Source organism: Diaphorina citri, unplaced genomic scaffold (assembly GCF_000475195.1).
Source record: "Diaphorina citri unplaced genomic scaffold, Diaci psyllid genome assembly version 1.1 scaffold550, whole genome shotgun sequence".
Classification (NCBI taxonomy): Eukaryota; Metazoa; Arthropoda; class Insecta; order Hemiptera; family Psyllidae; genus Diaphorina; species Diaphorina citri.
The window spans coordinates 35015-61608 of record NW_007377984.1 but is presented as its reverse complement, the minus strand read 5'-3'; the positions used below and the strand labels follow the sequence as shown (position 1 = coordinate 61608).

At 38.0% G+C, this 26594-nt stretch overlaps 1 protein-coding gene across 1 annotated transcript; it reads right to left on the bottom strand.

The window, feature by feature from the left end:
* Nucleotides 1-331: 331 nt before the first annotated feature.
* LOC103509981 lies at nucleotides 332-26367 on the bottom strand. Its single transcript, XM_026824162.1, has 6 exons — nucleotides 26048-26367; nucleotides 5242-5380; nucleotides 3741-3745; nucleotides 2762-3635; nucleotides 2301-2729; nucleotides 332-512 (listed from the first exon to the last, which is right to left on the bottom strand). The coding sequence occupies exons 1-6, from the start codon at nucleotides 26365-26367 to the stop codon at nucleotides 450-452; spliced, it is 1830 nt and encodes a 609-aa protein (XP_026679963.1). The 3' UTR covers nucleotides 332-449.
* Nucleotides 26368-26594: the final 227 nt, after the last annotated feature.

Genomic DNA, 26594 nt, shown 5'->3' with positions numbered 1-26594 from the left:
TCATTCTCACATTGACTTGGAGTGGGGATTTTATTTTTGAAATAGAATCCCGGTCTGAGCCAGATATCACAGGAGTCATCAATCCACGTTGGTGGCAGAAGAACGCGCGACTACAAAACTAAAACCTCTGATGATCTTGCGATTTCAAAATTTAGACTCACAGAATTTCGGTCTCCCAAAATTTTGGAATTTGACATCCTTTACTCTAGGCCTAGGACGGTATAATATGTATAATGTATAATGACTAGCTGTTTGAGTGTTGGAGTCGCGCGCGGGAAATTCAAAATAAATAAAACACAGGGAAGACATTATGTATAATGTATAATGACTAGCTGTTTGAGTGTTGGAGTCGCGCGCGGGAAATTCAAAATAAATAAAACACAGGGAAGACATGGGGGAGACGTTGCAGGTATCACAGTAATGGCTGACATTGGGTTTTGACTTGGAGCTCAGAACATATCGTTAGACTGACAGCTACTCTTGTCTAGTTCAGTACGTAGTCCGTTCTGTACCTGCAGCCGTCTGATTCTAGACTGGAGGCTTTCACACTTGACCTCACTGCAGCGTGGATACTTGCTTCCATTAATAGCTTTGATCTCCCGGATGACAACAATGTTCCCATTCCTTTCCTTCATTAGTTCCAATCCAATACACTTCCGTCCATTAGCAGCAGGCTTGAAGATGGTCAGCGAGTTCTTATTCCGCAGAGGATGAAATCCTTCCTTAGCAGGATCTACAGGTGTGGTGGTAAAGCGAGACAGCGCGCGGGCAAATGAACCATCACACTCTCTGGGCCATACCCTGGTGTTTGTTAACAAAACCAGTTCCTGAACCTAAAGGGAATTTAACTAAACTAATGTACTATCGACTACATTTCCCATCTCTGTATAAAAATCCCCTTGATCCCTCAGTGTAGCATATAAAATCCCGCCGTGGGACTTTTTCTTCAAAGTTTCGCAGAGAGCGCCACCATAGGAAATTTTTTTACCCATAACGTGGCGCTACCTGTGAGATATTTTGGAACTACGTATGCGCTTATTTTACGCGGGATTTCTGTTTTGTTTTCAAAAGTGGTAGGTAGTTAGGTACCTACCTACTTTTGGTACCTACGCTCATATAACATTATTACAAACCATTTTGAGTTTGCGTGCTTATATTACCAGTAAAATAACAGCACGAAAAGCTGACATCATCATCATCATCATCATCTTTTGGTACCTACGTTGAAGTTTTTGAGAAGTAGACCTTTTCATTCAAAGGGACCTTCAGATTCTTCGAGAAGGATTTAAAAAGAAATTTATTGATAGGTATCACAGTTGTTAAGCAACGTCAGAATTGGTCATCACATGGATGGGAGGCTGATTAAACAATTTTCTCGTTGTTTTCCAACTTGTTGGAAAGTATTTTGGTAGGTCGCGGGTTCGATTATCACCCGGGGCGGATTTTACCCTTGTTCTTTCTGGGAAAGGCTGGCTTTCTCCTATTCGCTTTCGGAACGATAAGACTGAACAGATTCCTCCGTCAAATGTATTTTAAAAAAAAGTATTTCGGTAAGAAAGGGGGTACCTTCCTCCCCTCCTTACTATAGGTAATAAAAATTTGTATTATTTTCTCCATAACAAAAATTTGGTTAACTTTATTATGGAGAAAATTACTTTCAACAATCGAACTCTGGAATGTGATACTATGAATTAGATTGAAATTATAGAATAGTTTTTCTGAAATCTATGAACTACTTTCTGGGGTTGGGGTGTTATTGCTCTTGCTCTTAGCATTATTGGATACTGTTGAGCAAACAATCTCCAAGTAACTGGGTATACTTAGATATAACACACTGTAACATCGGGTTGTAGACTTAGCTGTGAGTGTAGTCTGATGTACCTACTGAGACTAGAGTTTGAGAGAAAAAAAGTCAAGGGCATGAAAAAGATCAAAAATTGATGAACAGTTAATGAGATTGTAAAAATGGGGTTGGGCATTTCATTTCTAAAGATGGATTTAGAAATAATGATGAGTCACAGGACGTCTGAAAATTCTGAGAATTAGAAGACCCGAAGAAAAATTACTAAAAACTACTAAAAAAGTAATCCAATAAAATAAACTACTGACAGGAACAATTCTTCTGAGAATTTGATGATTTGAGTCTTGATACAGTTTACACAAGCTTAATTGACTTGCAAGACATACCACATGTGTCTACATGTTTGTACCTCTATGTTATCAGGATGACACTGTCTAAATCCATGTAGAGCCTAAAAAATACAAAATGTAGGTAACCTCAGTTGTAGTCCGTTCTGTACCTGCAGCCGTCTGATTCTAGACTGGAGGCTTTCACACTTGACCTCACTGCAGCGTGGATACTTGCTTCCATTGATTGCTTTGATCTCCCGGATTACAACAATATTCCCATTCCTCTCCTTCATTAGTTCCAAACCAATACACTTCCGTCCATTAGCAGCAGGCTTGAAGATGGTCAGCGAGTTCTTATTCCGCAGAGGATGAAATCCTTCCTTGGCAGGATCTACAGGTGTGGTGGTAAAACGAGACAGCGCGCGGGCAAATGAACCATCACACTCTCTGGGCCATACCCTGGTGTTTGTCTTATTCCTGTATGCTTCCCATACATTGTAGCAGGAGGAGTAATGGCGATGATTCTTACTGTACATCACATCCAATGTATCATCCAGGGAAATGATACTGGAGCGATCACTGGAGGAGTCCAGAGACATTTCACTGATGGAATCACTGGCAGAGTTGTTTTATTCCTGTATGCTTCCCATACATTGTAGCAGGAGGAGTAATGGCGATGATTCTTACTGTACATCACATCCAATGTATCATCGAGGGAAATGATACTGGAGCGATCACTGGAGGAGTCCAGAGACATTTCACTGATGGAATCACTGGCAGAGTCACTCATGGATGAGTTATCCGAGGACATGGAACCATAGTTGGAGGAGGGAGGGGAGGAGGTATCACTCATATCATCAAAGATGAACAGTCTCTTGTATTTGAACAATGGATCATCATCAATAACAACATTCTTACTGAACTTGGCATCTAGTTTGTATCGCACCAGGTTAGGGACAGGCATGGTTTGCATGCTTGTTGCGCGACGTAGGTTACTCTCTTCCTTATCATCTTTGTTATTCTTGTTTGTATCATAATCCAACTCTTCTAGTTTCTTTACAAGATCTTCCATATTCTTCATGAAGGATCGCCGTCGTTCGCCATTCATACCTTTGGGTGTATTGTCTTTCTCTTTGCTACTTGTAGAATCATCTTGCTTGTTGCTAGCAGTCTGATCTGTATCCTCCTTGTTGTTTGTCTTGATTGGTGACAGATCTTCTGCTGTGGCTTCTGATTTCTTCTCCTCATTGTTTAGTTTCCTATTCACCAGAGGACTGGATACAGCTCTTACTGGTGTACTCGTACTCTCATTGGCAGGACATTCAGTTTGTTTCTCAGACGCTAGGGGGTGCTCAGGTTCATCACCGTTACATGTTGTGACGTCACTGGTGACGTCATGACTGGTGTTGTTTGTCTCCACCATGTGAGGGGCGGGGGGAGGGGAAGGGGAAGATACTTGGGAGAACCAGACATGTTCCAGACATTGCTTGGCACTGAGTCGGTCACTGGAAACAGAGGAACGAAAGGATATTTGGTTAAAATCAAGTTACTAATCGTTTGGTTGGCAAATGCCACAAGGAGATGGTTCAGGGAAAAGATAACAGACTCACAGGACCTCCCAGTTAAGGTGTCAAGATCATACAAAACAACAAAGAATTTAGTGTCCAGCATTCTACGTAAGTACCATACTCAATTAATACTCGTAGATCTTAAAAGTATCAAATTCCAAAACCGAAAACAAAATGGCGGCACTACCTTAACCTGAAGAAGGCATTTGATTGCAAGGAATTTCACCTCTAGTTTGATATCTCCTAAGCCTAACGCCCTCTGTTTTCGACATTGGAACTACAATATACCGCACGCGATAAATTTCGTTTGTCATGAAATCATGAATATATTACATAAATATCTTGACTATTATGATTGTTCATATCTTAACTCTAGATTTATTAATCCCTACCGCATGCGATAAATTTCGTTTGTCATGAAATCATGAATATATTACATAGATATCTTGACTATTATGATTGTTCATATCTTAACTCTGGATTTATTAATCCCCCTTCTAGCCCTTAGGTACTGTTGTTGCAATTTTGCTTTTCTATTTCAATTTATTTTTTACTGTACAATGGGACTAACCCGTCAAATTAAATTAAAAAAAAAAAAAGAAGAACATGACAACTAGGGCTTCAAAATAGCTCATTTCACACAATAGCGTAGAGCGGTCCAAATGTCCAATGGGGTTAAGAGCATTAGAGGGAATTTTGTACACAAATTCCAACATCTTTACCTAGAAATCTCTGCTGATAGTATTGGAGAATTTACCAACCTACTACAGTAGAAATAGCCTTAATAACTTTCACTGAGCTTTGTCAACGAATTTAGGCTTTTATAGAAACTTCTTATCCAGGATTCTCAGAAAGAACAACTAGGGCTTCAAAATAGCTCATTTCACACAATGCGTAGAGCGATCCAATGGAGTTAGTAAAACCCCACTCGTACTATAATATATGTAAATTCGGACCCCTTTTGGCCAGAGGGCCAAATTATAAGGTCACAGAAGAATCTTACGGACATAAATTTGGGGTAAACACTATAGGTGTCGCGCTATTGGTGGGCAAAGGTTCTTTGCCGATGGATGCAGATGCACAGAATCTGTGCAAAATTAGAGCGCCGCAGGCGAAATTTTTTCGAGAAAATTTAACTAGCCCCTTCAAGGTTGCATACTTTTTTTTACTGACCAAAAATACTTTTTTTTAGGCTTTGAAAAATTCCCTGACTTTTTTGAATTTTTGTCACTTTTTTGTAAAATTCCTTGACAATTAATTCCCTCACTTTTCCCGTCTCCATGAAATTCCCTGACAATTCCCGGTTTTCAAAATTAGAGCGCCGCAGGCGAAATTTTTTCGAGAAAATTTAACTAGCCCCTTCAAGGTTGCATACTTTTTTTTACTGACCAAAAATTTTCTTTTTTTAGGCTTTGAAAAATTCCCTGACTTTTTGAATTCTTGTCACTTTTTTGTAAAATTCCCAGACAATTCCCGGTTTTCCAGTCTGGTAGACACCCTGTCAGATGCACACGGATTTCCTATTTGGGTTATAAATGCTTACTTTGATATCAAGATGAACTACATTGATGGAATGAAGATACTGAATCCCCTGCAGGATTTGGGCCATGAGACGTCTGGTTTCGTCCTCAGAGGGAACCTCGTCCCGATCCAAAACTGACTGGAGTTCTCCACCCGAGGCTCTGTGAACAAAGAAACAAACATACATGGAGGTTGAAAAAAACAGGCGACGAAAAAATAGATATCAATGTGGAAAATAGATATCAAAGAGGGAACCTCGTCCCGATCCAAAACTGACTGGAGTTCTCCACCCGAGGCTCTGTGAACAAAGAAGCAAACATGGAGGTTGAAAAAAACAGGCGACGAAAAAATAGATATCAATGTGGAAAATAATAATGACACGCAGGAAAAATCAGGGACAACATGGATGAGAAGAGCGCAGGACAAAAGGGAATGGAAACTTTTCGGTCTGCAAAATTGGATCTTGAAACCACAGATCCATCCAGGTGAGAAAAAAATCTAGGAAAAATAATAAATACCCAAGTATATTTTACCAAAAAAATCATAAAATCCCCTTCCTCGATTAGGATTTAGCCCTAGCCCTTCCGTTTAGAAAGCAAGTGACTGCTAGTGTTAACTGTGTTAGACACTTGGATGATTAATAATGACACGCAGGAAAAATCAGGGACAACATGGATGAGAAGAGCGCAGGACAAAAGGGAACGGAAACTTTTCGATCTGCAAAATTGGATCTTGAAACCACAGATCCATCCAGGTGATCCAGGTGAGAAAAAAATCTAGGAAAAACAATAAATACCCAAGTATATTTTACCAAAAAATCATAAAATCCCCTTCCTCGATTAGGATTTAGCCCTTCCGTTTAGAAAGCAAGTGACTGCCAGTTGCCAGTGTTAACTGTGTTAGACATTTGGATGAGTTATTTATTAGCACGATAATCTGATAATAAATTAAAATCAACGCTCGTAACTCGAGCTGTGGGCTAAAATGAGTTATGCTGAATCAAGTTATGAGATAATGAATCAAACTGAGGATGTCAACTAGGTCTGGACTGGATTCAGCCTTTGAGAGTTGTGCTGGCTTTTTGGGATAAAGAAATCCTGATTATACTAAGGAAACGTTTGGTATGATCCTTCCTCTGTTCGGGCAAAGAAAGTTGAAGTCGCAGGAGAAAAACTCCACTCCAGAAAAAAAAGGAGAAATACCTCTAAGTGTGACGGAAAATCTGTTGAAAGTTACTACGAGCAAACGGAGTAGATAAACGACCAAAGTACCAAACCAGTGACAGGCCAGACTCACAGAGACACTACTTAATTTTCTGATTCTTGAGTATTTTCTAGATTTTGAAGACCCCGAGTCTAAAGTCAACATGAGACTGTAGATTTCCGTATCCTGGACCCAAAAGTTTCTGCTCCTTGGCAAAAAATCAAGTTTTCTCCAATCACCAATGTCTCGCAGTTCAAATCTGATCCAACCTTCCAATCCAATCTCCAATCACTGTATTCCGAGGCACATCTACTCGGCCTGAGCTCTCAAAGGATGCTAGTTCGAGACCATGCCTGGACAGAATTCGTTGCACTTGCATAAATTCTACTGAGAGTCTGTTGACAGTCAAAAGGCACAACAGTGTCAGTTAACCTCCTCTGCTTGGGATTAAGGACCACGTGCTTCAGGTGTGACTCATTGGGCTCTCTACCTCTCCTCAGACTTGCAGACCATAGGTGACTCATCGGAGACCAATACAGGGTTCGAATCTTTGTCCGGATTCTGAACATGAAAGTCGAATAGACCCAAGACGCAATGCGTTGGAGAATGTTTCTTCAAGGGCTTCTTTCGAGAAATAGATATCAAAGTGGAAAATAATAATGACACACAGGAAAAATCAGGGACAACATGGCTGAGAAGAGCGCAGGACAAAAGGGAATGGAAACTTTTCGATCTGCAAAATTTGATCTTGAAACCACAGATCCATCCAGGTGAGAAAAAAATCTAGGAAAACCAATAAATACCCAAGTATATTTTACCAAAAAAATCATAAAATCCCCTTCCTCGATCAGGATTTAGCCCTAGCCCTTCCGTTTAGAAAGCAAGTGACTGCCAGTGTTAACTGTGTTAGACATTTGGATGAGTTATTTATTAGCACGATAATCTGATAATAAATTAAAATCAACGCTCGTAACTCGAGCTGTGGGCTAAAATGAGTTATGCTGAATCAAGTTATGGGATAATGAATCAAACCTAACTGAGGATGTCAACTAGGTCTGGATTCAGCCTTTGAGAGTTGTGCTGGCTTTTTAGGATAATATCCCGATTATACCAAGGGAAATATCGGTACTGGTATAATCCTTTCTCTGTTCGGTTGGAGAAAGTTGGAGTTGCAGGAGAATAACTCCACTGGCCTCTGAGAATGACGGAAAATTTGGACATTGAGTCAACATAAGACCGTAGGTATCCTGGAATTCCTGGAAGCAAATGTTTCGGCTCCTTGACAAAATAAGGTCTTTCCTCCAATCATCGAGTCCTTTTTCGAGGTTGCAAATCTGATTCATTATTGATTTGTTCCGAGGCATACACCCATATTTATGAACAAAATGCTGGCTCTTAAGTTCGTGCTAAGCATAATCTCAAGGCATTTGATTGGTCAATTTTGACTTGAGACTGATCTCAGAACGATCATTCTTGTTCATAAATACGAGTGATATCCACTCGGTGAGCTCTGAGAGAACGCCAATTCGGCACCGTGCCTGGACAGAATTCGTTGCACTTGCATAAATTCTACTAAGAGTCCGTTGACAGTCAAAAGGCACAACAGTGTCAGTTAACCTCCTCTGCTTTGGATTAAGGACCACGTGCTTCAGGTATGACTCATTGGGCTCTACCTCTCCTCAGACTTGCAGACCATAGGTGACTCATCGGAGACCAATACAGGGTTCGAATCTTTGCCCGGATTCTTAACATGAAAGTCGAATAGACCCAAGACGCAATGCGTTGGAGAATGTTTCTTTAAGGGCTTCTTTCGAGAATAATTGATCCTAAAGCTGTGTCCACACATGCATGGTCGAAGCCGTCGATCGATGGTCGCTCGACGAAGTGAATCTACATAGGTTGTCGAGGCAGTGTACGGTTTCAATCGACATCGATCTAATCGATCGACGGCGTCAACTATGTGTGGACAGTGGACACAGCTTAACAGGTCTAAAACTACTCCTGAACAAGAAGTTCACATAAATGGTCTGCTAGTTTTGAAACTTCATATCAAAACTGATATTCTTCTAAATTACTATACGGTTCATTAGTGACGACACTTCGGACCCTGTATACATTCCCACATGATCCGGAGGAGTAGCCACTCAACGGAATCAGTCAGTCGGTCCCGGTATGCAAATTTCAGTACACTATTCCAATGTATGTCAACTATGTGTGGACAGTGGACACAGCTTAACAGGTCTAAAACTACTCCTGAACAAGAAGTTCACATAGTTGGTCTGCTAGTCTTGCAACTTCATATCAAAACTGATATTCTTCTCAATTACTATACGGTTCATTGTTGACGACACTTCGGACCCTGTACACATTCCCACATGATCCGGAGGTGTAGCCACTCAACGGAATCATCGGTCCCGGTATGCAAATTTCAGTCCACTATCCCAATGTACAAGACGCTATGTCTTAAAACACCTCAATTCGAACGTTACCCTTTCCAATTCAATCAGGTGGTCTATAAAGCCTCGTTTATACCTCATTGGGGTCAACAAAGGCGATCTTTAGCTGAAGGGACTTGGTCTACTTTGACAGTCCAAATAAAGGAATATACTACCACTCTACAATATTAACTACCTTTAAGAGCTGAACATACCTACTAACCCATGTTCAACTCGTGGTTAACTCCCAAATAACCCGTTTAATCACTTGTAAACTCGCGTTTAATTATCGATTCATAGCGCCAGCGAGCTTTTACTCTTGACTCGGGGTTGGAACTGGCTTTACCCCCTGTTTGTTAAACTCTGGCGTAACAAACCTGCTGTTTCATTAGGTACACATATCACTGAAGCTGTAAAGAGGGCATAAATCTCCACACACACTATTAGCCACATTCCTGAGTCATGTTAAACTTAACGATTACCTGCTTAGCGTCAATACTACCTGCCACAAGAGACGAGATAATATTGCGAACTTGCGTTTAACTTGACTATTTGAACAAGGTATCAAGAATAAATTAAGATACATTACTGTTAATAAATTATAATTCGAAAAAAAATATTGAGCTCAATCATGGACAGTAGCCAAGTTTCGCCTCCTGATAGTTGCAATGTTGTAAAGCTGACAAAGAAGCAAAGGGGAACGGTTGACTTACCTATCGAATAACAAATCTAGGTATTAGGTACCTATGTATGTGTTTTAACCTAAAATGAACCTTGAAAAAAGGTTACATATCAAATTGTGTACCCCAAAACAACTTTCAGTCGTACCCACCTAGTCCATCTGTGGTGCAGTGGTTAAAACCCTGGTAATCAGGAGAGCGTGGGTTCAATCGCAGCCGAAGAATTTTGTCCTAAATATAATTTGAGAATTTACCATAATAATAGTGGCAATTTAGCGGTAACCTTCATTCTACACTGGTAAGTTAGCAAAAAAAAAAAGCTAAAATTCTCGAGAAACTGCCGCACAAAAGGGTTTACCCGTAATATCTTGAATGGCCTTCTTATTTCACAAAACCTTATCCCATTTCTACATGGGGTCGGCCTTGTCTTGTATGGTCATAATACGCCCTTTTCATTTAAATGAACTGTCGATGTCGGCTCAGACTAAAAAGTCCCAGCCAACAACCATTCACAAGTAGATAGATCCTTGAACAAATAGGCCCCGATAGGGCCGATAGTCTATGTCTAGGATTAGCTGTCAGTATGCGGCCATAATACGCCTTTTTCATTTAAATGTACTGTCGATGTCGGCTCAGACTAAAAAGTCCCAGCCAACAACCATTCACAAGTAGATATAGATCCTTGTTCTTGATTAATAAGCCATCGCCAATACGTCTTCTACAGCACAAATAGGCCCCGATGGTCTATGTCTAGGATTAGCTGTCAGTATGCATCTCAATATCTCAATACATCACGCTAACTTCTAATATAGCTGTCAGATATTACACATTGGTTATTAACATGTCGGCATCTGTTATCTCCACTTACACATGCATTTTCATCATCTATTCATCTAGTATTATGTCTGTATCAGGATGTGTATTTAATATCATCTAATGATCCATCACTAAATGATTGATTGGATGAAAAGATTCGATGATGTAATGGGTCACTTTCGTTTTTCGATAAACACTTCCGAAGCATGATTCTTTTCGGGTTACCTGAATCTAAAGCTGTGCACTGAGAAATAAATAAATAATAATAATAAAAAAAAAATGGCGACAGGGTGCCACAAGTTTAGGGTGGAAGAACTCTATTATTGGGTTACTTCCCCTGATTTAGTCTGTTGGAATGGTATATTAATTATAGTGTCGAGCTTCCCGATATAGAGTCAGAGTGCCGAAACCCAGTTACCCAATTAGGCTGCCGGCACCCTAGTTTTTTCTCAGTGTGTCCACACATAATCGTCGGCCGTCTATCGACCATCGATCGATGTCTGTCCACGGCCGTCGACTATCTTTGGACACAGCTTAATAGTCCTCAGCAAGTATGTAACAAACATATTTCTGGACATGGTCTTCACTTGACTGGAGTGTCAAGTGAAGACCATGTCCAGAAATATGTATGATATTGTACTTGACCATTATCTCAAACTAAACAAAAGTATGTAACAGAGGGAACCTCGTCCCGATCCAAAACTGACTGGAGTTCTCCACCCGAGGCTCTGTGAACAAAGAAGCAAACATGGAGGTTGAAAAAAAAACAGGCGACGAAAAAATAGATTTCAATGAAAAAATGGGCATATTGGGTTCCGTTTTTCCTGTCGCGGCATCGTCGGACGGTGGCGTACTTTCCCCTGAAAACAGAGAAAACAGAAAACATGAGAGAAGATGTCGAGTTAGTCAAATCACTAGGAGCAAGTTCACGAGCGTGGTTGAGATTTGGATGGAAGGATGTCCTCATTTCGAGTATGTTAGGGGTGCTTTCAGCTTTCAGCCTCGCAAATTTCAAGAGCTGTTTTTTCAGGTAGTTTAGGAAAACAACAAAGTTATACTAACTCTAAAGAGTATGTTAGGGGTGCTTTCAGCTTTCAGCCTCGCAAATTTCAAGAGCTGTTTTTTCAGGTAGTTTAGGAAAACAACAAAGTTATACATACTAACTCTAACTAAAGTCAAAATTCTTGTTCCACCTCAGAACGTAAACTAAAGGATACCAAAAGTATACCAAAATTTGTCACTGTTTCCCGGATTGGATTCCCCTTTTGCTGGAAATTCACATTCCTCGTTTTTAATACGTACATAGGTACAAAACACCCATTTTAGCTGAAAATTAAGACACAAAGTCTGAACAACACACGTATCACAACGTAAACTAAAGGATACCAAAAGTATACCAAAATTTGTCACTGTTTCCCGGATTGGATTCCCCTTTTGCTGGAAATTCACATTCCTAGTATTTAATACGTACATAGGTACAAAACACCCATTTTAGCTGAAAATTAACACACAAAGTCTGAACAACACACGTATCACTGGACTGGTCGAAATAAACATAAAACTCACCTGGCCTAAAGCATACCCTGGCTCACAATGCACACGTTAAAAACGCACTATTATCTAGTTTTTCGTAGGAAGCGTTTATAAACAAAGCAAAGCACTTAATAGGATGCGCTGTAGAATTGTTTATAACATATTGTTTCTTGTTTAACCTATTAAACTCAACGCAGTCCAAAGTACAGGCTGCACCACAATTCTTCCACCATCCGAAATCAGTAGACTGAGTCAGACTTTGGACTTCTTTCATCTACAAACAGATGGTTAACGAAAGTTTCAGAATTTGGCAGTCACCGTGTGACGTGTGAAGATATAATGTTACGGATTGGATTTGCCTATCGCTGAAAATTCACATTCCTAGTATTTAATACGTACATTTGTACAACACGCCCATTTTAGCTGGCAATAACACACACAAAGTCTGAACAACACACGTATCACTGGATTGGTCGAAATAAACATAAATTTTACCTGGCCTAAAGTTTACCTTGGCTCACAATGCACACACGTTAAAAACGCACTATTATCTAGTTTTTCGTAGGAAGAGTTTATAAACAAAGCAAAGCACTTAATAGGATGCGCTGTAGAATTGTTTATAACATATTGTTTCTTGTTTAACCTATTAAACTCAACGCAGTCCAAAGTACAGGCTGCACCACAATTCTTCCACCATCCGAAATCAGTAGACTGAGTCAGACTTTGGACTTCTTTCATCTACAAACAGATGGTTAACGAAAGTTTCAGAATTTGGCGGTCACCGTGTGACGTGTGAAGATATAATGTTCCAAAACATCAATGTCACCCATGCCGCTCTTACCATGTTAAGGTGTCATACACAAATATTAACATTGGACATATTGGTCCTTATGTTGAAAACGCTAGGGTTTCGGCAAGGTCACAATCTGGTTTGGTTCTCTGCACCCATCCGTTCTAACACAAATAATATTGACATCTGACCCGTGTGAAAATAATCTGGGTACAAATATTGGTTCTGGGTCTTCGGAGACTATCCTTGAGTGGGCTGAACACTTTAATCAACTTGAACACTACACTGAAATAATCTGGGTACAAATATTGGTTCTGGGTCTTCGGAGACTATCCTTGAGTGGGCTGAACACTTTAATCAACTTGAACACTACACTATACTGAACACTATAGCAACTATACTATCAAGAGTACTAAGCACACTATAGGAATTTGGAATTTCGTAAAATGTTCTTAACACACGCTGACTTGAAACACACTGTGGTAATTATTGAGCACTAGCTATGTATTTCAGGAACTATTACTACCTATTTGATTCCAACACTTTAGGACAGAATAAACTTTCATAGAAATAACAGGACATTTTTATTTTCATCTATGACTATGACGTAAAATACATACATACTTACTTTTCAAGTTCAATATCAAATAGCTAGGACGTTCTTAACACACGCTGACTTGAAACACACTGTGGTAATTATTGAGCACTAGCTATGTATTTCAGGAACTATTACTACCTATTTGATTCAGGACACACTAAACTTTCATAGAAATAACAGGACATTTTTATTTTCATCTATGACTATGACGTAAAGTACATACATACTTACTTTTCAAGTTCAATATCAAATAGCTAGGACAGGGAGGCCTAAATTAACGCAACATGTAAAGTATTGTAAGTGCTTTGTGTAGCAATAAATTCGAACATACCTCAGGTAATGTACGTTCACTTGATGTGTTCAATCGACCGAAATTCTTAGTCTAATTTCATCTTGAACAACACACACCACTTATTCCTGCATTCCTTGTGTGTTCAATCGACCGAAATTCTTAGTCTAATTTCATCTTGAACAACACACACCACTTATTCCTGCATTCCTTGTGGTTTCAAATATTTGAATAGAAGTTGTAATCTGATATCTCTCATCCCTTGAATCGAAATCAGCTTCTGGGTGGTTTAGAAATATCAAATAAATTGCTCGATTTAAATTTATGATTTAATTATTTTTTAAAACAAGCAACAACTTGGGTAGGTAACTATGTTGTGATTTATAAACATTTAGAAAGAGCCATTACAGTTTTGGTAATATTGTAAAGAGCTATCCAAGTATTGAAGCGTATTTTTGGTTAAGCACACAAGCACAATATGTAAATTGGTATTTAAATTAAATTGAATTCACATTCCACCTATCAAAGAAACTCAATTGGTGACAAAATAAACGATAGTTTCACCACCACCATAAGTAAATCACAAGAAGCTTGTTTGAAATCTGACACCCCCCTGACAGCTTTCACAGAGAATAACAAGACCACGATAACTCGATAAACTTTCCAAAAATAATAATCTCAAAACCCGTGATAAGTGTGAAATTTTTACTAGAAGATTAACTTTGAGAGTGGTGTATTTAAAATACCATTAACAAAAAATGTAAACTAGTTCTTCAGAAGAATTGGAACATCTTAAATGTCAAATGAACACACATTGGCATCATCTGAGTTGATATCATTATTGACACTTCTACGTTAACATCATAAATCTTCTCGAAATTTGTTAATTAAGCTATAAAAAAATATTCACCTACAAGGAGATACATTTACATTAGTTTATGTTTTGGCCAATCGAGGACATAGATGAAAGTTTGGCTGCTAACGAGCTTACTATGTAGATTGGAAGATGTTTGTATTGATGTTCTGAATTGGTTTATTTTAATAATTACCAAACTGCAGTCATTATCATCAGCAAACACCCTGAAGTTCTTTCTGGCCCTCATTTCACAACAAACAAAAACTTTCGCTGATTTACTCATGAGGAGTTGGTTGATTGAGTACCCACTTATCTTACAAAGAGCCGAATAGCCGATTCTATCGTAATTATTCAAATACACATCTTCAAATAATTGGTCATTATTTTGTTCAAATGATAACAAAAAAATTTCACACAAAAGACGGATCTTTGGAAACTCGACCTGCAAATTGGAAATGTCTGGAAATCAAACATACGAAATGCCAAAAAGATCAAGCTGATATCCACTTGAAATTTGAGCTTCTAACAATCCCAGACAACATATATTGAGCACTTTCTCCGACCAATAAATTATCAACAGAGAGAAAAAATTAAAGAAGAATTCAAGATAAAATAGTTCAATGCTATTGAATCTACGGTGAATAATTTGCATATCGGAATATTTTTTACAAGAAATGGGAGACGGATTGCCCTTCTCTTTGAAGAATTTATCGTTTTTCAATAAATGCCAAAAGCCATCATCATCATCAGTTTGATGGAACACATTTTAGAAAGAGCAACACTTGGTCACCTCTCACTAAAACTTCTGGTCTGTGCGGTCTTGAAATCAATATGGGGAGACCTCACACAAACCGAAATCTCTTTCTAATGTGGTTCAAGTTATTTATTCCAATATGGTCCAAGTTGAACTTCAGACAGCTGAAACACTTGGTCCTGATATTCACATTAGCCGTAAAATGCCAGAACTATCTGGTAATATCTCATTGCCAACTTTGATCATAATTTTATATGTACTTTATAGCCTAGACATAATTTGGAGTTGATCTTGGTTCATATGACATGTAGTACATATGTGACTAGTGTTTACTTAATTTTTAAGAAAATCAAACTTAAATTAGGACTTCCCCGTAAATTAATTAAATGAGGTAAATGTGACTAGTGTTTACTTAATTTTTAAGAAAATCAAACTTAAATTAGGACTTCCCCGTAAATTAATTAAATGAGGTAAGCCTCAAAAAGGTAAACAGAGTGATTCTGCGCCTAGTGGTTATTGTTGATGACAGTGTCACAACAAAGAAATTTGTTACAAAGCCTCGCAATGAAGCAATATCTACTGATAAGAACACCATCGCAAACATGATAATGATAAGGCCAGGTCTCTAATTGAGGTACCTATTGGGAAATTTGAAAGCAGGGTCAGCATTCAGTAAAGAATTCATTCTACTGAATTTAAACATTTTCAACATATGAGATGTGACCCTTCTTTATCAGATTGATGATAAACCTAGTCTTGTCTTGATTCCCTATGTCCTCAGGCAACACTGTAGACAAGATATAAGACGGAAAATCAGCACAAAAGACACATAACCATTGTTAAGGGGTGTAATCAAAAAATGAATATAGCTCATCCCTAAAGGGAATTTAGCTAAAAACAACTTTGATGTCAAAATGTTAAAAGAAGGGATAGAAGAAGATTTCATGAGAAAGAAGAGGACACGGAAAACAAACAAACAGAAGAAGGTAGAGCCTTACTATTACTAATGAAGATTTGTCTGCAGTTTGAACCAAATAGAGTTTACATAATTGGAACTAAATCTGAATCAACTTATGTTCAACTGTTTCAAAGTTCAAAACAAATGATCACACCAAGTGGTTTGCTGGAAACGGACAAAGTTCTGCATCTCAACAAAAAACTTAGCAATAAGAACTTGCAACAAGAAGAAGACAACATAGATGAGATAGTAAACATGGAGAAGATTTGGGTCAGGATTAGCATAAGTAGATCAATTAGTACAAGTGAAGACTGAGATGATTCTAAACATAGCAATAAAAACCACTTGGCTTTTTTGTTTCGCCATTTAAAACTAAATGTTTAAAATTAAATGTATGATTTTTTACAGTGTCTGGCGAAAGAGTTATCTGGATTAAAAGTAAAAGGAAGCACCAGTTTATTTTCACCTCAAAAATGGTACAAAAATTATACTAATAAGTTATTTTGGTAAATTAGCATTTCAACATAATTCAAGATGATCACAATGAGGGCTTGGTTGTCAAATTGATTTGCCATCTACAGATTCATATCACGTACAAACAGAGTAAATTATAATCAAAAGTCATCCTCTTAACAAATTAAACTGTAATTTAATAGGCAGAATCAATTCGTGTAGGAAGACATGATTGAAACATTCACATTTCAAAGGCGTGCCTGTGAACGAAGAACTTTGCGAAACCCAAACAAAGAATCAAAAGATCTATTTAATCACAACCAGAGATGTTAGGCCGTCAGATTTCAGATAATGCTCAAGAGATCTCAACGTTGATGCAATCTGCAGATACAAAAGCAATATCTTGTTAATATCGCAATAGCAGATAACATGAAAGGTATCCAAAAAATAACGTGCAAGGGCAAAAAGCTAGTTAAAATGATTGCACTTCGCCAGTGGTTCTATGATTTATGGGTTAAAAGACTTCGTTTAAATAAAAATAACGTTTTATTTTGTAGATTGTAAAAAGCATAATAACTTATAAGAACCCCAAGTCGTGACTTTTGCAACACCGATATCGATTTACTTAATCAAGTTAAGTTCGATGATAAAACTCCAGTAAATAAAAAGACTTGGGTATAGTGTAAAGTTCGGATCATAATGAGGAATTTTAGAGCTTAAAATTGAATCTTGATAGCGAAACTGTAGCTACAAATTGTTAGAGGTGTTCTACAAATCAGTTGAAATTTCCACATCTTCAACATTCATTGTATGGATATTACAATGGAAATGACTTGGTAATCTTGGTATTCACCATGAAAAATCTCAAAAGCTTACCCTGTAGGTACACGAGTACCATTACCAGAGATCTACAATCTACATGCTTTCAACTAAACAGATCTCTTGCATTTGATCAGAATAATTACTCAACAGTGTCTTGGCTTGCTTTGACCTCATTGTTTTAATTATCTACGCAAGATTTTGTCAATTACACTCTTAACTTTTTCATCTAATTGAACTTTTATAGGTTGATTAAACCAGATGGATTCTTGCTTTGACCTCATTGTTTTAATTATCTACGCAAGATTTTGTCAATTACACTCTTAACTTTTTCATCTAATTGAACTTTTATAGGTCGATTAAACCAGATGGATTCGAATAAGTGCAGCCAGATTGTAGGTTGTACCATCAATATGTCTGATATGCTCGGGCAAATGGTTTACGATTCAACGTAATTCTAGGTCTGACATGCTTTGAAAATAATTACAAACAAGACTCAAGAGTTGAGCGTATGTCATGAATGGAGTATCTTGTTTCAAGACATCGGATCCCGAACCAAAACAAGAATAAGCATAGCAAACAATTTCAACCCTCTTGGGGTATTTTGTCAAAAACTAATTACCATTCGGTTTGTATTCTCTTCCTAACAATTTGAATATTGTTTTGTACCAAATTGGTTTTACTTTAAGCTGAGCGATAAAAGAAAAAGGGGGAGGCCTAAATTAACGCAACATGTAAAGTATTGTAAGTGCTTTGTGTTTTGTGTAGCAATAAATTTGAACATACCTCAGGTAATGTATGTTCACTTGATGTGTTCAATCGACCGAAATTCTTAGTCTAATTTCATCTTGAACAACTGGTTTCAAATATTAGAATAGAAGTTGTAATCTGATATCTCTCATCCCTTGAATGGAAATCAGCTTCTGGGTGGTTTAGAAATATCAAATAACATATCAGGGATGCCCTGATGAATGATCTTGTCATTTCTACTCGATCAATCCTCGTTCAAACATTCCAAGTCTTTTGCTAAGCGACACAAAGGAAGAGCTCAGAAAAATGGGCCTCGACCTCAGAGACGTACAGAGGAGCCAAGGGTATTAAACCCAGCTCTAATAGCTATTAGTCTAATCTGACATTCCTGTATGTCTTGAGCTTGAGAGAGCTATGTAGGATATGTCATACGGCGAGTATGTATACAATTTATTGATTTGCTGCACAATCATGTAATTATGTCTTGGAAACCGATTTCCATCAGGCATATTTGTAAATGAAAATAGGTATCAACATCAACTCATTGAGAATCCTCGATAGGTATACAATTGAAGATTCTAGTTGAACGTTATACCGTCTATCGTGACATTGGAGTGCAAATAGTGCAATCGATCAAAAGTATTTTGCAACAGTTAAACCATTATCAACTTAAAACAGTCTTGAATCACTTGATAGACAGCAACAAATGAGTAACTGACTCTAACGATGAAATCGGGTAAACGTTATCTCAACGGTTTGGTAACATTTTGAATGATCTTGAATGAAAATTCAAACTCTATTGTACTGGATTCATTCTTGTGATGAGGAAACTGTAATGGCAGAAGTAATGAAATCGTTAAGACTCAAGAGCAACCAAATTCACATTTTGAAATAGTTCATTCAACAAAGCACATAAAAGAAACCATTAAATATTTTTACGTTTCATAAAGGTTAATTGATATCACAAATACTGGATAATAGTTCTGGTCAAATGTTAGATGCTATAATGAAATACATAGGTAGTAGAGTAGGTAGGCATCTAATGATGTTGGGACCGGAGCAAATTGAAATTAAAGTTCATAAAGAAATCAATTCTAACTTGGACCATGTAGTATTAGTTGGTTCATTGAATTTGTCACAGATTATAATGGATGCACCAAAATGGATAATAAAACACCAACCACCAACAGACTCTCTAGTACGTACTCAACATTATGAAACTAATATCGTCTTCTGTTGTATTCAAATGTGAGCTGATAGGGATTAAATTTATTAGATAGTGGGACGGGGGTTATTCTAATAATGGGTAATACTAATGTTACTATGTTTTTTAATAATGTGATAAAGTAGTTGTTATTAGAACTGCACATGTATTTCACAAAAATGCAGATATTCATCCGAGTGTTGTTACAATGTTACATTCATTCCTGCAGAGCAGCTCTTTTAAATGTGTCTACAGTGTTTGCTATTCGTGAGGTACAAAAGTTAGAGAACGACATAACAATAAAATTATACTGTGAGCTGTGAGCTGAATTTCCATTAAGCCGCCTAAGAATGAGAACGTAAACAATAGACAAGGTTTAAAAGCAACATAATAATTATCTACACAGATTAATAACAAACATGTAAAAGATACTTGTAGGAATGTACAAGGATAGGAACTCAGCTACTTCAGGGATTAAATTTATTAGATAGTGGGACGGGGGTTATTCTAATAATGGGTAATACTAATGTTACTATGTTTTTTAATAATGTGATAAAGTAGTTGTTATTAGAACTGCACATGTATTTCACAAAAATGCAGATATTCATCCTAATGTTACTATGTTTTTTAATAATGTGATAAAAGAGTTGTTATTAGAACTGCACATGTCTTTCACAAAAATGCAGATATTCATCCAGAGTGTTGTTACAATGTTACATTCATTCCTGCAGAGCAGCTCTTTTAAATGTGTCTACAGTGTTTGCTATTCGTGAGGTACAAAAGTTAGAGAACGACATAACAATAAAATTATACTGTGAGCTGAATTTCCATTAAGCCGCCTAAGAATGAGAACGTAAACAATAGACAAGGTTTAAAAGCAACATAATAATTATCTACACAGATTAATAACAAACATGTAAAAGATACTTGTACCTAGGAATGTACAAGGATAGGAACTCAGCTACTTCTGTTATAACACGGAGTAATAATCTGCAATCTTATAATAATTTGTTAAGCCCCAATATCACATCTAAAAAGAAGTACGTAAGAAGCTTAGCAAAGAATTTGTTCCAAGGCATTTTTTGCCGTTTGAGGTGCTAATCCAATATGTGCCTTTTTGTCACATTTAAAGCAATTAAGTCCCAAGTTTATATGTCTTTATTACCAAAACGAATTGGAATAGCAGAGCTGACAAGGTATTAGTGGATAAATTATGTGATAAGTTGATAACAGTGTTAGTGACATGCTTTGAAAATAATTACAAACAAGATTCAAGAGTTGAGCGTATGTCATGAATGGAGTATCTTGTTTCAAGACATCGGATCCCAAACCAAAACAAGAATAAGCATAAGAAACAAATTCAACCCTCTTGGGGTATTTTGTCAAAACTAATTACCATTCGGTTTGTATTATTCTCTTCCTAACAATTTGAATATTGTTTTGTACCAAATTAGTTTTACTTTAAGTTGAGCGATAAAAGAAAAAGGGGGAGGCCTTAAGTTTATATGTCTTTATTACCAAAACGAATTGGAATAGCAGAGCTGACAAGGTATTAGTGGATAAATTATGTGATAAGTTGATAACACTGTTAGAGGATTTTCCAACACTTGATAAGTCTATTGTATTGCCGGGCAGGATGCTGCAAAACGTTCATAAATGTTGAGAAACTGCCTAAGAATCTTGTTGAAGAATACCAAGAGTTAACGATGCTGCAAAACGTTCATAAATGTTGAGAAACTGCCTAAGAATCTTGTTGAAGAATACCAAGAGTTAGGGAGAAGATCTGAAATCTTACTTGCAAACCAGTAACAGCTTTCTTGGTAATACGTTCAAGACCATGGAGAAGCCTGCTGTAAAACGAAAAGTAATGGTGCTATTCCTAAAACCTTTTTCACAGAATCATCTTGATCACAGTAAGCTTGTAAGCTCAGGAATTTTGCAACTAGGAAATGGGGATCAGTTTTTGAGAAATTCAACAGATGCTAAATTCCACAGAAAAACAAATAAATTGTATAACAAAGAAGAAAAGTTTCTCGACTAACTGTGCTCTCAAGACCGACCGGTCAATACAGTAGTGTGATAGTGACCTACCCAACAAAATCCATGAGACATGAAATTGGCAACATTGTTCGTCTTAAGTTAAACTTAAGTTTATCTTTAGATTTCATACATACGACGGTAAGAGTATGCAACGACCAAAGTAATTTCAAGAAAACATTTTCAAATATTAGAATAGAAGTTGTAATCTGATATCTCTCATCCCTTGAATGGAAATCAGCTTCTGGGTGGTTTAGAAATATCAAATACATGTGTTCAATCGACCGAAATTCTTAGTCTAATTTCATCTTGAACAACACACACCACTTATTCCTGCATTCCTTGTGGTTTCAAATATGAGAATAGAAGTTGTAATCTGATATCTCTCATCCCTTGAATGGAAATCAGCTTCTGGGTGGTTTAGAAATATCAAAATACTATATCAGGGATGCCCTGATGAACGATCTTGTTATTTCTACTCGATCAATCCTCATTCAAACATTCCAAGTCTTTTGCTAAGCGACACAAAGGAAGAGCTCAGAAAAATGGGCCTCGACCTCAGAGGAGCCAAGGGTATTAAACCCAGCTCTAATAGCTATTAGTCTAATCTGACATTCCTGTATGTCTTGAGCTTGAGAGAGCTATGTAGGATATGTCATACGGCGAGTATGTATACAATTTATTGATTTGCTGCACAATCATGTAATTATGTCTCAGAAGTAATGAAATCGTTAAGACTCAAGAGCAACCAAATTCACATTTTGAAATAGTTCATTCAACAAAGCACATAAAAGAAACCATTTAATATTTTTACGTCTCATAAAGGTTAATTGATATCACAAATACTGGATAATAGTTCTGGTCAAATGTTAGATGCTATAATGAAATACATGGGTAGTAGAGTAGGTAGGCATCTAATGATGTTGGGACCGGAGCAAATTGAAATTAAAGTTCATAAAGAAATCAATTCTAACTTGGACCATGTAGTATTAGTTGGTTCATTGAATTTGTCACAGATTATAATGGATGCACCAAAATGGATAATAAAGAAATCAATTCTAACTTGGACCATGTAGTATTAGTTGGTTCATTGAATTTGTCACAGATTATAATGGATGCACCAAAATGGATCATAAAACACCAACAGACTCTCTAGTACGTACTCAAAATTATGAAACTAATATCGTCTTCTGTTGTATTCAAATGTGAGCTGATAGGGATTAAATTTATTAGATAGTGGGACGGGGACAGTGTGTCCACACATAATCGTCGGCCGTCTATCGACCATCGATCGATGTCTGTCCACGGCCGTCGACTATCTTTGGACACAGCTTAACAGTCCTCCGCAAGTATGTAACAAGACAAGACAAGATTAGGAACACATGGAACGCATCAGAATAGGCAACTAGAGAGATGACTATACTTACTGCTTTAGCCAACACCTGAGAGCAGCCTAAGACGCGTTCCGTTCTTATTTGAACTCATCAGTTAGACATAGCTCTCAGGTGCTTGCCAAGAATTTGGAAGTGTTATTTATACTTCAGAGATGGAAATTGTGGAGAAACGAGAACCTGGGTTTCTATGTAAGATTTTATTTTAGTGTTGTTGTGAGCGCCACACTGCCAATATGGCAAAGAACATAATGGTAAAGTATACCTACTGCAGAGAGAAAGAACCGAAAGTAACCAAATTGCCAATTGTCCGGCCACACTAATGAGCCACATAAGCAGAAGATTAGACCATAGAAGTTACAATTCCCTCTGTCAAACCTCTTAAAAAAAAAAAAAAAAGTATGTAACAAGACAAGATTAGGAACACATGGAACGCATCAGAATAGGCAACTAGAGAGATGACTATAATGCCAATATGGCAAAGAACATAATGGCAAAGTATACCTACTGCAGAGAGAAAGAACCGAAAGTAACCAAATTGCCAATTGTCCGGCCACACTAATGAGCTACACATAAGCAGAAGATCCTGTCTATTATCTACAGGCCAATAGAAAGTTAGCTAATGCGGATGGGTTCAAGTGCTTTTCGAACCTTTAATTGGTTAACGTAACCAGGTAACCATCCTGAGTAACCGTAACTCTGGTAGAACGTAATCTTGTTAAGTCAGAACTATAATGGGTGGTAGACCAGTGATTCCCAACCGGGATATACCTCAGGGTGCCTCCAGATAAAACATGAAAAAAAGATGGGGAAAAAAAAAGGTTGCAAATAAATTCCCACAACTAGACCATTAAGGGTATTGCTGCCAGTCTAGATAGCTTGGTTGGTGGCGCGTCTGCCTTGTAAGCGTTAGGCCGCGGGTTCGATTCCCGCCCGGGGCGGATTTTATCCTGATGGGATAATGCTCGTTCTCGGAACGGCTGGTTTTCCTCCTATCCTGCCTTCCTTCTCTCTTCGATTTCGGGACGATAAGACCCTACAGTTACAGTTCCCTCTGTCAAACCTCTTAAATAAAAAGGATATTGCTGGGAAACCTTATGGCTCGAGTAGCTGTCTACTTATTTTCTAAGGGGGTTGGGTCTTGCCAAGGCGTCACTCAAAAGGTTGGTTGCTAAAAAGGGTGCCACGAGACAAAAAAGGTTGGAAACCCCTGGCTGTAGAGGCTATACCAAGTAGTAAAACTAGCGCGATGAAGTTCTTGGGAGTTCGGGACAATCCAGGATATTTTGCTATAACAGATTACACGGCTCACAGTCTTAGAGGCTATGGGTTCAAGTCCCGGGTTAATCCTGTAATAATGATCCGTTGGGACTTTGAACCATTAGTGCCTACTACCTAGTGTTGGATCTTCAAGAAGTATCTCACAGATAAAAAAGTCCTCTATGGAATGGGCCTAACAATCTATAGATATGCGAAGGAAAGGCGTTTTCTTTCTGATGACTGCTCGTCAAATTTCATGCCCTCAAAAAATACACCGTGCCAAACTTCATGACTTGGATCTTGGATGGGATTCGAACCACCAACCTCCATATCCGATGTTCACCATCCACTACTCCGGTTGTAGAAGAATTTGACAAGACCATCATCTGTATAGGTACCTCAATTTAGATGAAACAAGAAGACGAAATCATAAATTACATAACAGACTTATCACAATACCTGCTGAAATGCTGAAAAGTTAAGATCGACCCAGCTCAGGAAACTATTAGGAGGCGGACACTGCCTCATAAGGTATAATCTACCTGAATAATTGCTGATAGGTTCTCAATAACTGACAGTCTATTCTCCAATTATCTAATAGCTGATTGGTAGTTCTGATTTTGATTGATCAGAATTCAGACTATGACTACTTATTTTCTAAGGGGGTTGGGTCTTGCCAAGGCGTCACTCAAAAGGTTGGTTGCTGAAAAGGGGTGCTACGAGACAAAAAAAGGTTGGAAACCCCCGGCTGTAGAGGCTACCAAGGTACCAAGCAGTAAAACTAGCGCGATGAAGTTCTTGGGAGTTCGGGACAATCCAGAATATTCTGCTATGGTAGATTACGCGCCTCACAGTCTTAGAGGCTATGGGTTCAAGTCACGGGTTAATCCTGTAATAGAGATCCGTTTGGACGTTGAACCATTAGTGCCTACTACCTAGTGTTGAATCTGGAAGTATCTGGCCCAGAGATACTCGTGAAAGTCTTCTATGAAATGCAAGCATCGCATAGATGGTCGAAGGAAACAAGTTTTTCTTTTTGTTAAGGATGGTTGCTTGTCAAAAAATGTCATTCCCTTGATAAATACACCGTGCAAAACTTCATGACTTGGATTGGCCTCGAACCAGCAACCTCCACATCCGACGTCCAGCATGTTAAATACACCACGGTTGTAGAAGAATTTGACATACCATCACCTGAACGCCTCAATTTAGATGAAATAAGAAGACGAAATCCTAAATTACATAACAGACTTCTCACAATACCTGCTGAAATGCTGAAAAGTTAAGATCGACCCAGCTCAGGAAACTATTGGGAGGCGGACACTGCTTGCTCATAGGGTATAATCTACCTGAATAATTGCTGATAGGTTCTCAATAACTGACAGTCTATACTCTCATTATCTAATGGCTGATTGGTAGTTCTGATTTTGATTGATCAGAATTCAAACTGTATCAATACTGAACAATGACTTCTCGGTATCAATTATGACACTAAATCTGATTGGTACGATAATTAGGACATCAATTAGTGATTCTGTGATTGTTAGATACATAGATGAGTGAAATACATAGTAATAGAATTCTGTAATTTGGTTTGGAATGCGGAATTTTAGGTTTCAAATTTTGACAGTGAGGAAAACACGCTAATGCTGGGTTCTAGACAATTCTGAACCCCGGATTCGCTCTTGGACCCAAAGGACTCGCGGATTTTCGAATCCACAGCGCTGGTGAGCCTGTGCCTTCGCATTAACACACAACTCGCGAGAAAAACGTCAACAACTCAATAAGCACTTGAGTAGATATGTACCCTGAGTCCATGGGTTAAAACTGACCATAATCAATCAAATCCCAAACTAAAAACAATGATGTTTTAGGCGGGATGGTGGTTAAATTCAAGACTTTTTGAGGGACCACCATTTCAAATCAAGTCTTGGGGTGTGTTTTAAACATATCGTCATACATATGTGTAGTTCACTAACAAAGGGTTCATCAGAATACTTACAGTTCTAGTAGCAGAATCATGTCGTGCGATGATTCAAACACTTGATGGAGTTGTACAATTCTAGAATTACATCGACACGCCTCGAGTACCGCCACTTCGTGCAGAATTTCCGCCTTCAAGTCGGTAGAGCGCCGCTTTTTCCGCAGGAACTTGGCGGCATATTGGGTTCCGTTTTTCCTGTCGCGGCATCGTCGAACGGTGGCGTACTTTCCCCTGAAAACAGAGAAAACAGAAAACATGAGAGAAGATGTCGAGTTAGTCAAATCACTTGGAGCAAGTTCACGAGCGTGGTTGAGATTTGGATGGAAGGATGTCCTCATTTCGAGTATGTTAGGGGTGCTTTCAGCCTCGCAAATTTCAAGAGCTGTTTTTTCAGGTAGATTAGGAAAACAACAAAGTTATACTAACTCTAACTAAAGTCAAAATTCTTGTTCCACCTCAGAACATAAACTAAAGGATACCAAAAGTATACCAAAATTTGTCACTGTTTCCCAGATTGGATTTGCCTATCGCTGAAAATTCACATTCCTAGTATTTAATACGTACA